This window comes from Bos mutus, chromosome 21 (genome assembly GCF_027580195.1).
Source record: "Bos mutus isolate GX-2022 chromosome 21, NWIPB_WYAK_1.1, whole genome shotgun sequence".
NCBI classification, from domain to species: Eukaryota; Metazoa; Chordata; class Mammalia; order Artiodactyla; family Bovidae; genus Bos; species Bos mutus.
The window spans coordinates 3,550,666-3,566,509 of NC_091637.1; the positions used below are offsets into that span (position 1 = coordinate 3,550,666).

Consider the following 15,844-nt stretch of genomic DNA (forward strand, 5'->3'; position numbering starts at 1 on the left):
TCAGAGGGAACCTGCCGGGTAGTCCTGGGGTTCTCGTCTTGACTTCACATGGTTTGCAGGGAAGGTCTTAGTCAGACTGACCTATAGAGGAAGGGGGCATAATTTTGAAAGGAATTCTCTGCATCAGGGTAGAGAGAATTTTCCGTTCTGAGATTACAGAAAAAAAGAGCTTGGTAAGCTCTGTTATCTTCTTCCAAAGAAAGAGTTTATGTGATTTTGTTCTAAAGAAAGGTGAACAGGGAAGCATGAAAGGCCGTAATTTGCACATTGTGGGACAGAAGAGATGTGGATACCTGTAAATGCATAAAGAAAATCAGACAACTGGTGAAGGGTAAAGAGGGATAGGAAACTGCTCTCAGTCAGAGAGCAGAGGAAAGAGGCAGGACGCTGTGCTTCTGTGCAATACAAAATCATACACTGTTTGCGAAAAACATGTGGATCTGGAATCAGGAAATTTATATGTGATAAGTAAAATGTATTTGGTGATTATATAAGATACAGCGAAATTGCTTTGAAAATATGAGTCTCATGTCTTCTCCCTTTTATTTTCTAAATTTGATCAGAGCCACCAGTAGCTCATTTTCAGTAGCCTTTGTAATTCTTCTGTTAGTTTTAAGTTATATAACAGAGCATGAGTCAAGTGTATAACTGAGCAGAGACATATCTGACTGTCGGCCTTGTGTGATGTCACATTCAGAGGCATGGCATAATTTGAGGCATTATAGTTATTTTAACCAGTAATCACACATACGTGGTATAAAGATGCCAGCACAGAAACAATGTTTGCATCAATGTAGGGTCAAAACATAATTTAATCTGAAGTTACTTTATCATCATCTGAAAAATCATACTTTTCAGACTTGATTAGATCAGTGATAATTGCAAGATAAATTTGAGGATTATCAACTCCATAATATGGTAAAATCTAATTCCATTCATTTAATAATGTTAAACACTGTTTAGAGGTTTATCTATTGGAAAGTAAAAAATGCATTAGAATTTTATCACATGGGAGCTATAATTCAAATAGACTTTGGAAAACAGTACTCTGTAATTGGCAATTATAGGCAGGTTCTTGTAGAAGTAGCTTAAGAAAAGGAACATATCAGGTTCTTTTTTATCTGTCTACACAAGCATGCTAACCGGGACTGTTGGTTTCATGAAGAGGGCCTGTTCATACACGTTCTCAAGGACAGTTCTCTTCTCTTAACTAGAGCAGAAAGTGCACTCTCTCTGAGTCATTCACGTACTCATGATGTCTTTTTAAATGGCAAGAGGGAAATTCCCATATGGAAAGTTCTTCCTGCTTGTTACCACAGATTCAGAAGACCAGGACTGATGGTCATCATGACAATTATAAAACCACAGAGAAGTGCTGTGAAGCAGATAGGACACTCACAGGTGAGGAGGCACTTATGTGGAGGCTGCAGGGATAGCCAGAGACCTTGCATATAGTAAACATTTCAGGTGACTAAGACCCTGTGCTGTGCTGTGCTTAGTCACTCCGTTTTGTCCAACTCTTTGTGACTGCATGGACTGTAACCCACCAGGCTCCTCTGTCCATAGGGATTTTCTAAGCAAGAATATTGGGATGGGTTGCCATTTCCTCCTCCAGGGGATCTTCCCTTCGACCCAGCGGTCAAACCCAAGGGTCCTGCATTGCACGTGGATTCTTTACCATCTGAGCCACCAGAGAAGCCCAAGAATACTGGAAAGGGTAGTCTATCCCTTCTCCAGTGGATCTTCTTGACCCAGAATTGAACTGGGGTCTTCTGCATTCCAGGAAAGCCCGACTAAGACCCTACTACAGAGTAATGCCAACATTTTTTTAAGGCACCAAAACAAAATACTTCCAAATTACCTGCTTCAAAACTTAAAACTGCTAAGCAAAGCTTAGACGGATAGCCAGCCAGAGTCCACCCAGCCAGCCTTTCTCTGGCCATCAGATCCAAGAGGAGTAACTGGCTTGGTTCAAGGGGAGAAGGAGAATGTAGGTTTTTGGATTTTTAAAACAAAGATACAATTGCATAACATGCGTATTTTAATTGGTGTGAAATTTCAAAGGAAAATATTAGAATCAAAAGTAGAATTCTAGTGGCAGCAACAATACTTATAAGTGCTTACATGAGTACTTCTTCATTTCCAGAATGCATTTTCAAAAGAAATGTACTGTTTAATTTTCACAGAGTCCTCTCTCTGTAGGTGAAGAGAGTTAAGGTGATAGAATACAGAGAAACATGTCTAAGTTTCATCATTGAAAAGTAGGAAAGTCAGGGTCCATCTCCAGGGCCTGAGCTCGCACCATCAATGCAGGAGCTTCTCCAGAATGTCTGCATATTTAAGCTGCAACGGAAAGGGATAGAAGGGGGGGGAAATCTGTACATTGAAATCTTCTAACCTAGAACTCAAATAGCACTGCTCTAAAGATAGTATTTCATAGCCTGAATAAAATCAAATACAAAATATATACTATGAAATATGATGTAATAGAGAGGGGACCATCTTATAGGAAAATTAAGATAGACAACGAAACAGACTTTAGCAGTTCATTGAAAATTCTGTTTTATTTGTATTTATTTAACAATTTATCTCAAGATCAAAAGGCAAACCTAAAAATAAATGAAACCCAGGAGCAGTTCATTTTCACTTTTAACCACAGGAAGAAATTGGGCCATCACTCCATAATCAATCTAGTTCCTACTTCAGGGATGTAGGTATCATTTTGACAGGAAAGTGAAGTTGTTTGTTGTGGCAGCAGTTACTAAGCCTGCCTGCAACTCAAGCTTCCTAATCTCCAAGTTAAAGTAATAACAGATCCTATGCCACAGAGTTGATGTGAAGGATAAATGCACGTATGCTAAATGCTGAAACATGGCCAGGTAAGGAGGGAGTGCTAAGTCCAGGCTAGCACTATCCTTCTGGGTGTTGTGACCAAGAAGCGCCAAGGTTTGCTAGACTCATGGGCTGGGCACAGCAAAGTCCACAAGCTTAGTCCCATTGGCAGAGTCTCCCTTCTGTGTAAGGACGCACATTCACAGTTATAGGTTCTGGATCGGGGTTTGGGCATTCTGCAGGATGGTACCCTGCAGCTGCGTCAGGGTCTGTTGAGTCCTTCCTACATGCCAGGCACTGTCCTAGGTGCTGAGATCCTGTGATGGGCAGAGCAAAGCCTGCCTTCCAGGAGGGCTCCTTCTGGTGCAGTAAGTAAACATGTACTTATCAGTTGGGTCACAAGGATTGCTGTGAAGTAATTCAGAGTAGGAGGTAGTGAGTGTGCTGGGAGATGTACTCAAGCAGATGTCTGAAGAATGAGCCTGTCTTGGTGGTGATGATTGGACAGTTGAGAGGAGCAGCAGAGGCAGGGTGACTGAAGAAGCCAGCTTGAGGATGGGGAAGGTTGGTGGGAGGCAGGGCCAGAGAGGCAGCATGGGTGGGGGATAGTCAGATCGTCTGTAGGCCATGCGGGGTAGCATTGGGACAAGCAGTTGGCTGTTGAAGAGTGAAATCTGATCCCACTGAGACCTGCAGTCAGTAAGGCTGACTCTGGCTGTAAGTGGAGAGTAAACTCAGAATCTGGGTGGGGAGGCTTAGTAAAGGAGGTGCCAGGAAAAGGCAGTAAGGAGGCAAAGGTAGTGCCCCAGGGGATGGGCGTTTTGGCCAGCAGGATCTGTTGATGGGCTGCCGTGGACTTGAATGAACACCTGAAAAGGTGATGGGTTCAATAGGCTGTTGTTGAGCTGGAAGAGACAGCAGGGGAGGAGGCCGCTGAGAATTATCAGCACAGTTCTGGACCTGTGCGAGCTTTGTTAGATATCCAAGCGGCCAGGTAGGCCATTGGGCATACAGGTCTGGACTCAGAGAGAGAGAGAGTTTGGGACTGGAGACATGAACTTGAGAGAGATATTTAAAGCCATTAGATTGAATGAGATCAATTAGAGATTGAGTTTAGACTGAAGGAGTGTCTCTAGACAGCCCTGGGAAATGCCAGGTTTAAGGAGAAGAGGCAGGGGAAGATAAGAAGAGACTGTGTCCTGTGCTGTAAGAAGGGGACGGGCTCAGCTGAGGGCTGAGACTGGACCAGCGGGTTTGGCACTGGGAGGAGCAGCCCCAGAGGATTTCACTGGGATCCTGGGTGAGATGGGGGCAAGAGCAGGGCAGAGTGACAGCAGAGACCTTTGAGCAGACAGATCTTCAGTGAGAGGGCCTCTTCAGACGAGAGGCTGAGGATGGAGCAATACCTGAAAGGGAATATAGGGTGAATGAGAGACTTTTCAAAGACCTGATGTAATTACTGATGGGAATGGTTAGGGAGGGAGGGAGACCCACGTGTAATAAGCACCGGGATGATTCATGTGCTTTATAACCACATTTGTGGTGCATCCAGCGTGGCTGGGGGAAAGGAAGGGGATGAGTCTCTGGAAGTCTGGGGTCAGATGACGGGGGTGTGGCCTGTAAGGCAGGCACCTGGGTCCTACCTTGCAGGTTGTAGGATTCTGAACCAGGCTGCAGTCTTGGGGACAAGAGTGGAGCATCTACCTGAAGAGTGGTGTGCAAGGGTGGGGTGGACTTGAGCTCTGTCTGGAGAGGTGATGGGCAGGACCAGGGGCACTTTTGACGTGGAAGCCACCTAAGAGTTCTGGCATAAAGCTTTATGGACACAACTTTATTCACATAAAGCACACGTGCCAATCAGTCCATATTTTCCATCATAAGAGGAAACAATTTAATTGGAAACTCAAGTTTTATTTTCATGTCTGGTTATATCCACCATGGTATTTTAAAATTTTTACCTATTTTAATATAGTTAACTAAAGTGGTGTGTAATGGAAATTTGAGGAAAACATCACAAAACTGCCATTTAGAGGTACTTATTTCGTGAGCTTAAAGTAATGAGTGAATAAACTGAAGATACTTTTCTCAGAAGTAACAATATACTGGAGAAAGAATGCAGAAAGAAATGCAGTTCAAGAAGACAGATAAGCTGTTGCTTAAAAGCAATTCTGTTCAAGTCCCAAAGTAAGTTCACATTAAAGCTGGTCTGCAGATGCAATTATCTATACCATTTTATGGAAATCGAAAATGACTGTCAGCATAAGCAGAGATCACAAGAAATGCATCACATATTGCCATCAATAGCACCATTTGTGGTACGAGACTCAAAAGATTTTTCTTCCCCAGAAATGATGATGTAACTGTTCAACGTGAACCATTTAAAATACTGAAATAAGGAGGCATCATCAAGCATCACTTGGTAAAGTGAAACGCATTTAAAATGGACTCCACTGCATAGTGTTATTATTACCAGCAGAGGCATTCATACTGATAGAAAAGTTACGTTGGAGTAAAGTTTCCTCAGAAACAAAAAGACTCTTAGGTTTGACGCCTAATACAACTCTCCCCTTTCAGAGTAATGCATGGATTCTACTGCAGGTTTCACCCACCTTGATACCTGGTTTTGGAGAAAGCTTTCTTGGGATCCTTGTCTTGCTGCTTTCAGATTGCTCCCTCCCCATTCCTCCCGTCATTCCTTGCTCCCATTCCTCCTCGTCAGAAACCCTGCTGATGGCTTGTCCATCCCACCTCTGCAGCCCTGCTTGGCCTGAACACTGGCCCTCTCCACCTCCAGTCTTGCCTCCGATAAGCCCATCATCCCCAAGGTGCCTGGGGCCACAAGGAAAGACAATGCCCCTGTTGAGGTGCTTTGCTTTCCCACCACCTTCAGGCCAGATCCTGGAGGTGGAGCTTGTCACATGAATATGCCGTGATTTGACCCCCCACAGGGCTCTTCTCACTAGGGTTCTTACATGCCCACTGCAAATGTCAATATTTTTCTTTTTTTTTTTTTAATTTTTATTTGAGTATAGTTGATTTACAATGTTGTGTTTCTGCTGTACAGCAAAGTGAATCAGTTATACATATATCTACTCTTTTATAGATTCTTCTCTCATATAGGTCATCACAGAATATTGAATAGAATTTCCCTTGCTATGCAGTAGGTCCTTATTAGTTATCTGTTTTATATATAATAATGTGTATATATATCAATCCCAATCTACCAATTTTTTTTCCTAGTGCTGCTACTCACAGACTGCTTCCTTTGGCTTGAGACCTGATCTTCATGCTTGAAGGCTCAGGTCTGCTTTCCTTTCTTCTGACCTCATACAAAGCTTGATCCCTCTACTTTCGGGTCCTAGGATGCCCTGCATATGAGACTCCTGAAGCAATCATGTTCTTCAGGAATCCTCTGGGAGCATGGCCCATTCTTTTAGATCCCAAGGTTAGGGATGCCACCTTTATCATTGTCACAGTTCCCGCCACAATGCCAGGCACACAGTCGACACCCACAACGCCTTTGCTGAGCTGAGCTGCTGGGATAGTGAACCTCTGTGAAGATGTGATGAGAGAGGTGCTCTCTGGGGTCATTTGGAGTCACTCTGGCAGCTGGTTCACAGAGCAGCCTGTTTCCGACTTAGCTCTCTAGTCTTAAGACAGTCCCTCTCCCCTCTGACTTCACATGAAGATCACTTGGGGACCTTAAAAAATACCAGTGCCCATTCCTCCTAAGGCCGAGTCTCTAGGGTCTAGAAATCCGGAAGAAGCTAATGCAAAAGTCACAGATTCAAATGCCCTGAAGACACCAGAAGTAAGACCACAGGGACAGGTGGGAAATTTGCACAATTACTAGAGTTGAGCCTTTCTAAAGTCATGCATATTTTTTGTTCTGAAAACTCTGTGTGAAATAAAGCCTTTAGTGGACCACATTTTACGGCTGCCTGTTCCCTACTCCACCTCATCAGAAGTCCCTGAAAGACCCAGACCTTTAGGCCTGGCGGGGGCCAATCACAGAGCGTGAGGAAGTCCTTCCACCACCTGAGCGTCGGGTCCCATTTGGTCCCTGCCCAAGTCCCAGCCATCACCTTCCCTCCTCCGCCTGGAACATGGGGCTCAGCGTTCAAGCTTAGGGATCGAGTCCTTGTGCCTTTTGTATAGAAGATGTAAAACATGAGGATGTTTTAACATGAGTGGTTGGATGTATATTTCCTTTATTGTCCCTTTTCTGGAACATCAGTAATATGAAAATGTTGCAGCTGTTTCACGGGCATTATTTGTAGAAAACATGCACTAACTTTAAGAAAATGGTTCAAATTTTCAGACAACCTAGTTTATTAATCCTGATACTGAAGGGAAAATTACCAAATTTTTCAAGGATTTCTACTTTATATAAAATTGTTCTCAAAAATAATGGCTCTAGTCTTAGTTCACAGAATCTGCTTCCTGCAAGAACAGAGCTTTCAGCTTGCCTTAGAAGTGGCCATGCACTCACAGCTGCCCTGAGGGCCGGCAGAGCTCTTTGGTTTTACTCAGAACCTTAAAGATGCAAGCTGAAGCCTGCTCCCTGTACCCCGGAGGGCTGGGGGGGTCTTGTGTTTCCACCTGGAGGCCTTGTGGATTTGCTCACTGCATGGAACTGCTCACTGAAGGCACAGCCCCATATTGTGTGTCGTTTTGTTTTCCTAGCCCAAATGGAACAAAGCAAGCTGAAGTCACTCTGTATGTTAGAAGCAGTCTGTAAAAATTATACAACTTGATGTGCGTGAGAAAGTTCACCAGGCCACGCTGAGAGTCTCCTGTGTGCTGGCACACTGTTTGCTTTCGGTCATATGGGAAGGCCTTCCTCTCCATAGCTGTGAAGAGAGTGCGTTTTGTAACCACCAGTTACAAAGGAATAGTTTCCTGAAGAGGACTTTCCAGTTGTTCATGAGAGGACCCTCTACTCCTGCCTGCCGTGACAGGCATTTTTAAGGACTTCTAAAGAAACTGTTTGCGACGTCCTAGGGCCTACCTTCAGTAAATACAGAGAAGAAATCATGGCAAATCCGCAGCAGGGCATCTATTTTTTTTTTTAAGTCCACAGATAAATGTAAGAAACAGTTGTAGCAAAAGAGGACAAATGCTGAAATTCCTGCAAGGGTGTCTAGGAGGCAGCGCTTCTGGAGACATGATAGGACTAAGTGGTCTGTGGACATCTCCATGATCTCTATCTCCTGACAGTCAAGGCTATTCAGAGCAATTATAGTTTAAGAGTATTTTCACAACAGATAATGTAATAGTTTTTAAAATGTACTTGAAACATTAAGGTATGCTTTTTCTTTTCTTTTTTTTGATTGTGACTTTTATATTTTTTGTTGATAGAATTGATATGTAACTTTGTGTAAATTTGAGGTATGTACCATGTTGACTTGATACATTTATATACTGCAATGTGATTACCACCTTAGCATTAGCTGACACCTCTGTCATGTCATGTAATTATTAAGTCATTTCCTTTTTGTGATGGAAACAAGATCTAGCCTCTTATTAACTTTGGAGTTTATAACATAGTATTATTAACTAGAATTACTTCGTTGTGCATTAGATTCCCCCAAATTATTTTTGTTCTAGTTGCAGGTTTGTAACCTTAACAGCTCCCAAATTCCATCACCCCAGCCCCTGGTTACTCTCTGTCTCTACGAGTTGGCTTTTTTAGGTTTCACATACAGGTGATAGCTTTTCTTTGCCAGTTTGCATGCTCTCATCTCTCTTCTGTTAAAGAGCCAACCGGGACCTTCCAAAAATTGGACACTTGGACAAAACCTAGAATTGAGTAACCAAAGTGGTTATCGTTGAGAGCTTCACGTGAAGTGGACATTGAGGCCAGACTTAGTTTGAGCAATAGTTGCTCTGTTGTTGCTCAGCTGGGCCCATGCACAGACTTTCTTTCATAAATTTGGAGGACAGTATTAAGGCCCTTCATCCTGACATTAGGTTTCCAAGGCTGAGTGCTTTGTCTTCCTGTGTGAAACTAAAATGGATGTCAGAGAAAAGGGAATTCAGTATTTTAAAATACTAAGTCACAGAGTAAAGAAGAAAAAAAAAAATGTGTCTGTGGACTCCAAAGGTACATAATTCAGTCTTTAACGGGACTGAATTTTAGGTTGTTTGAGCTTCAACTATATGCATTTTAATGGTGATGAGAAAATTAGATCCAAAGAACATTATAGTCGTTCATTCAAAAAGGAGACACTTTAGGCCATTAGAGGATTGATCTGTTAGCTGCCGTCGGTGGAAATGACCGATTTTCGAGAAGCGGGTGGGGCAGGCACACATCTGTGCTGCCCCGAGAACCTCCTGCTGATGGCGAGGTTCAGCTTTCACTCCAGCTACTCTGAGCAGAGTGGGGCCCACCGTGACACTTCAGAGGGGCCCCAGGAGCCCCGTGTTCTCATCCCAAGTACCACGGGTGCTGACTTCATGGAGCCACAGCCGGCTCTCAGCAGGATGAGTTCCCTTTGAAGCCGAGCCAGATGCAGGTCAAGTTCTTGGTAATAACATGCATTTTGCTATTTGCACATCTGAACAGGTAGCAATGGATGGACATTTGAGGTGGAACCCATGTGTCAATCATCTTCTGGACTGTGGCTTTCTTTCCCTGCTGATAACTTCTTTAGCTTTTCCCGTATCTGCTCAGGGCCGATTCTCATTTCCACCTGCTCCGCTGGCATACACTTTTTTTTGACATAGACTTTTGAGGCCTGAGTAAGTTTGTTGCTGAATTGTACAAATTAGACCGTTCTTCCTGTGAACCTCCTGCAAGGTCCCACCTGCTCTTCTCAGCATTTTATTGTAGGTTGACACGTTGGTCACAGAACACTGTGCTCCCTGAGTCTCTGCTCTGGGGCCACATCACGTAAAGTCGAGGTTTTCAGCCTGGGCTTCACAACTCCTGCTGGGCCGGCCTGTGCTCTGACTGAGAGGAGCGTGCCAGCAGAGCTGACGGTGCGGAAGTCCACCGCCATCCCTCACCAGCGATCTGTCCTGGCATAATGCTCACAGCACGAGTGCTCCCAGTCAAGAATGCAGGAAAATGTGGGCACACCAATCTTACTTTCAAATTAGATAGAAGCTCTAATGTCCCCTGGTACCGCAGAGCCCGTTGCAGTGAAGTAACTAACAAAATGAAGGCTCAGTTTCTCTGTATTTGAACCAAACTGCTGAAATGCCCCACAAGTGGGTGAGGCTCTGCCAGTCCCTGTGCAGTGACTAATATGTCTTAAAAATGGCTACTCTATCAACACAAATAGTTCTCCAGAGTCTGGGAGGGATGGAGTTTGCTTTGATGGGTGACCAGCCCAGAGCCAGCATTCTCAGACTGGGCTATTTAAGAATTAAGTCTGTTTAAATTTCAAGAATAAGGATCATGTAAGCAAAACAGCCTGGATAGTACAGGAGATCATTCTTAGATGTCCTGCCTCCAAGACAAGTCAAAATATCATTCCCTGTTTCTCTATTTTGAGAAAAAATTGTAAGAAACAAGAAAGTCTGAACTCTTTCTTTTGTTTCTCTGTTAATAAAGCTTTTCACAAATGCCAACCAGCTCTGTAAAAGCTGAGACCGATGACAACATCACGATATTCACCAGGATCCTGGATGGGCTGCTGGACGGTTACGACAACAGACTGAGGCCCGGGCTCGGAGGTGGGTGTGGGCCCTGGCTGAGGCCCTTGGGCCCAAGGCACATTTCTGCTTAAACCCAGTCTCAAGCTTACGTTTGCTGTGATTCAAACAACTCCTCAAAGGGCTTCCCTGCTAGGAGTTTGACTTGGTGGTGTTGCCAAGGCTGCTGCATGTTGTCATTTTCCAGATGCAAGAGGCCAGGGGAAGTGAAAACTCCTGTTCTCCCCAGATAATGGTAACATCCATTCTGGTCCACTTGAGGAGAAACCACTTCTTAGGTGATACTGAAGCTGAAGTTACCCTATGTTAGGAAATACTTTATCATCAACCTCTTACCCTCCTGTCTCTGCAAGTCCTTTTCAGAAATCCACTATTTAGTGCAAGTCTTCTTTACACATTGCATATTACAGGTTTAATTTTTTACTAGAGCTGTAATTAGTTTTTACTTTGACCCTAAAAAGCTGATGAAACTAAATGAATAGTAAAATATGCTTTCAGGGTACAGCTGGCTTGACTTTGTGCTGGGAATCCCGTGCGTTTCAGGTGTGTGCGGGGCGTGTATATTTGAACCTGCTCCATTGAGTGAGGAGGGACCCCCTAGCAAATCCATTCCCAGAGGAAAATGTTTAGTTCTTCTTCATTATTGGCATTTTTTATCAGGGGCATTTGCTGAAACCATGGGTTGACCCTCTCTACCTCTTTGACAAGAACAGTCCACGTAGGCTCCCTGACCCCATTTTACTGTGCCCTGAGTTATGTCCCTCTGAACTGTGAGCTGAGGCCCTGGCGAGGAACCTGTGTCTGTGTTTCAGAGCGTATCACTCAGGTGAGAACAGACATCTACGTCACCAGCTTCGGCCCCGTGTCCGACACGGAGATGGTGAGTGCGCTTGCGGCCCCGCCGGGACCACTGTAAGCCGTGACGCACCGGCCCAGGGCTGCCCTAACGAGCCTTGCCTCCCTTTGTACTAGGAATATACCATCGACGTATTTTTCCGACAAAGCTGGAAAGACGAAAGGCTTCGGTTTAAAGGGCCCATGCAGCGCCTTCCGCTCAACAATCTCCTCGCCAGCAAAATCTGGACTCCAGACACGTTCTTCCACAATGGGAAGAAGTCCATCGCCCACAACATGACCACGCCCAACAAGCTGCTGCGTCTGGAGGACGACGGCACGCTGCTGTACACCATGCGGTGAGTGCCGCCGGCGGGCGCTGCCGTGCCGAAGCTGGCTAGTCTGAGGGTGTGTGTGTGTGTGAGAGAGAGAGAGAGAGAGATGGGTGCTTTTTACTTTCTGACTTGCCCATACTGATGTCTATGTAGATTATTTCTTTGGGCTACTATGAGTTCATAGTATTTATCTATACTTGCTTATTTGATTCAAGATCAAGGGCATCTTTAGATGCGTGGTAATGTAAGTTAGGGAAACTTTAACAGAGATTTTATTTTAAAAGTAAGGAGACCCCTTTTTTTTATTAAGATTGTGCAGTATTTTGAAGTTTTAAAAGTCTATTTGTTGTGTGATTTGATAACATTTCCAGCACTGAGGTTAAATTTTAGCATTTGTCATTTAAAATGATCATTAGTCATTTTTTTGAAAATTCTGAATTATTCATTGCGTCTGAGTAAATCAATACATTGACCAGTGAGAAAGACTCCTTTATAGCTTTTCAGCTTCCATGGTGGGTCTAAGTAGACTTTAGAAGATATTTTTAAATTAATGAAAAAGAGAAAAGTAAAGAAAAAAGCACAAAAGCCAAGTTTTTAAAAAGGTACATTCATTTAGGTAGCTGTTATAGATATTTTCTTAGTTATAATTATTCACAATAAACTTTATATTTAACAGGATAATTGTAGTGGAAAATAATGTGAATACAGTCATCTTCAAAGACTGCATGTCCTAACGTAATTCTGAGGAACTCTTTGGCCTATTGTGTCCCAAACCTGGTTGACAACTGACCATGATTTTTCTTATACCAGCCCAATAAGAATTCTGATCAGTGATCTGCACACACACCTTGGTGTTTTGTTCCAGTCTTTACTCTTCCTTTTTCCCTACATTGATCTGGAAGGTGTTTCACCCGAAGATGGAGATAGGAGTTGTGAGCATCACATCAATGCCTTCCCCATGCAGAAAGCATGTGGAAAGCTGAGGAATATCTCGAGGACTGATGTTCAGTCCTCGGTCGTCATACTGTGGGATGGAAGGCTGGGGAATATCTCGAGGGCTGACGTTTAGTCCTCGGTTGTCGTGCCGTGGGAAGGAAGGCGAGGGAATATCTCGAGGGCTGATGTTCAGTCCTCGGTCGTCGTGCTGTGGGAAGGAAGGCTGGGCAGTGAGACAGAGCACTGTGCTCAGCCTATGAGCAGGGAGTAGTGTGGAGACGAGTCCCGCATTCTGGCCGGTGCTGGGGTTCCCCCCAGAGGGGGCCCTGAGTGGGCCTGCCGTGCATCTGTGTTCTGTCCCTAGGTTAGACATACCCCAGTCTGCATAGATTCTTATCCTTGATTCACACTTGGCTCCCGTCCTGCAGGGGTCAGTTCGGTCCATCACCTAAGACGATGGGATGCCTTCGTCTTGGGCACAGTTGCATGGACAGGGTGTGAGAGAAGCCTCTTGTCCAGAAGGGGAGGAGGCAGCAGAGGGTCCTTTTACCAAGTGTCTGTATACCAAAAATGTCCCCAATACACACAGTGCTTCAGACCTCCCAGCCAGGGGACAGCATTTCCACCAACCAACAAATAGGCAGAGGCTAGAAATGTTTGGTAATCAGCCCAAGGTCACAGCTATGAAGGGGGTGGTGGCAGCAGGAATTTGGGTTCTGGTATGAGCAATTTCCTTGTTTAACCCACCGCATTTGGAAATCGGAGGGATCCAGCATTATTAGACACGTAATGGCCTTCTTACCTTTAGGAAAGTGTCATGCCCAGAAGGAAGTGGTGAGAACCAGAGCAACTTAGCAGTGATTTATCCTTATTTATGCAGAGGAAGCCTGCTGCTAATGAGTTGCAAAGTTGATAACCAGTTTTCTTTTTCAGTCTTATACAACATATGGAAAGTAGAACTATCTACACTTGAAAGCATTAGGAATTCTAGTATGATGGATCTATAGCTATAATTTGATAGCATTTTAGTCTACAGATTTAGCAGAGATGGTGAGATGGCAATCATAATTAACTGGACAGGGCACAGAGCCCCATCCAGGCCTCACCCCGTCACTGGGCCTTTAGAAGTACAGCCTTTCTGTCTAGCACTTTGGTCACTCCCACCAAATCTTATAAAAGCAGTGATATACTTTGACCCAGTAATTTCTATGTAATGTCCATCTTCAGGAAATAACTAGGAGTAAGGACTAAGCTTTATGCACAAAGGTTTCTACTCTCGTGTTACTTATGATACCAAACACTGGGAAAAATATAAAAATTCTGCACATTTTTTCAACTAAAATTGTATTTAAAAATTTTTATTCAGACTTTGGATCTAATAAAAAAGATGAAACATGAACATGAAGAAGAAATTAGGGTTCACATCCTACACTTTTAACCTGAGATACATATTGAGAAATATTTGAGAAGTACTGTTACCAACTTCTGAAAAGTAACTCTATAGTGATTATTGTACATGGGAGGGATTCATTTATATAACATCCCCACCATGCTCCAGAAATCATTTAAGGTAATATTAGGTATTAAAAGACACACACAATTCAGATGGATGAAATTCCTTAGGTGATTCCAAAGAAGCTAAGGGAACATAAGCTATTGATGTCATTTGCTCCCAAAATGTCTTCTAAAAAGCCTTTGGTGCTTGCCTAGAGCTGATCTACAATTTCAGTTCCGGAGAACTTTCTACCACCTATGCATAATCTGTTTATAGGATCTAATGATAAAAAGGTAAGTCCAAAGAGAGCCATAGACATTTCCTGTTAGACCATCAAAGAGAGGACCCTTAAGACGCTCTGCAGTTTCCTTCAGGATGACCTTGTAGCAAATAAAAGATATAAGTTTTACAGAGCCATACCCAGAGGTGTACTGTGGACGCCAGGCCAGTGGCCCGGCATCGTCAAGGGGACCCTCAGCTTAGCAGTTTCCCTGGGTTGAAGAGGCACAGAATCCAGAGCACGACTTCTGTCCACCCAAGGACTGAATCACTGCCCTTCTGGCCGGCCTCACTAATTGCCTGGGGTTTTTCCCTGGGTGGAACTTTAGGTCACCATTGAGTAGAAGAGAGTTATTTCACTCCCCTGCAAGCTCGGACATGACCACAGGAGGGCATGTGCCATACCTCATGACACATTTTCTTTATAACAGGTAAGCGGGGAGATAGTGACCAGCTCTCATCTCTGTTTCCTGCGTGCCTTCTGAAGGTGCAGACTTGTGAGGACCACACAGGGCTTAGTTTCCTGGTCTTTGGGTCCCTGACGGAAAAGCCAGTCTCTCTAGTCTGTGGTGTAGGAAACTGCAACAAGCAAGAAAGCACTGACAAGGAAGCGGGCTCTGGTAGTATCACATGGTGTCAGAGAACCTGGCTGCTGCTGGACCTAGGATCACTGCGTCCACGCCCATGGGCAGGTGTCTGAGAGTGCCGGTGACTGCCTTCGTGGTCACAGAATGCCCTGCACTAGGAAAAGAGCCCTGAGAAGACCAGAATCACTCTGCAGCCACTCTGGCACACTATGTATTTCCCTGTGCTATTTTTATTTTGAGAAAGGCATATTTTTATGATTGTTTACACCCTGTTTGGATTTTCATTATTAGTAGACATCACTGCTTTGGATTGGAGCTATAGAAAGAGAAAGGAGCATGGATTTTGGAGTTAGCCTCACTTAAGTTCAGATCTTGACTTGATCATTTAGTGGTCATGAACACTTGGCCGTTTTACTTTAATCTCTTAGAACCATTGTTTGTTATTGTTTATTTCTTTCTTTCAGTACAGTGTACCTGCAGGCTCTGAGAATGTCAGTTTGAGAACATCATCATATGTACAGCTGTTCCTTGAATGGCCACTGGGAGGCAACGCAGTCACATTTTTGCATAGTGATTGGCAGCGACCATTTAGTATGATGGTAAAGCTGAAACTCCAGTACTTTGGCCACCTCATGTGAAGAGTTGACTCACTGGAAAAGACCCTGTTGCTGGGAGGGATTGGGGGCAGGAGGAGAAGGGGACGACAGAGGATGAGATGGCTGGATGGCATCACTGACTCGATGGACGTGAGTCTGAGTGAACTCCTGGAGTTGGTGATGGACAGGGAGGCCTGGCGTGCTGTGATTCATGGGGTCGCAAAGAGTCGGACACGACTGAGCGACCGAACTGAACTGAACTGAACTTACTTGAATGAGATTATATAC

At 44.2% G+C, this 15,844-nt stretch overlaps 1 protein-coding gene across 2 annotated transcripts in view; it reads left to right on the forward strand.

Moving 5' to 3' along the window:
* GABRA5 (gamma-aminobutyric acid type A receptor subunit alpha5) overlaps positions 1 to 15,844 on the forward strand; it is a 92,843-nt gene that overhangs the window by 5,106 nt on the left and 71,893 nt on the right. For both annotated transcript variants that reach the window (XM_070357986.1, XM_070357985.1), the window contains 3 exons: positions 10,394 to 10,515; positions 11,307 to 11,374; positions 11,467 to 11,687. In XM_070357986.1, coding sequence (XP_070214087.1) covers positions 10,394 to 10,515; positions 11,307 to 11,374; positions 11,467 to 11,687 — 411 coding nt within the window. The remainder of the gene's footprint in view (positions 1 to 10,393; positions 10,516 to 11,306; positions 11,375 to 11,466; positions 11,688 to 15,844) is intronic.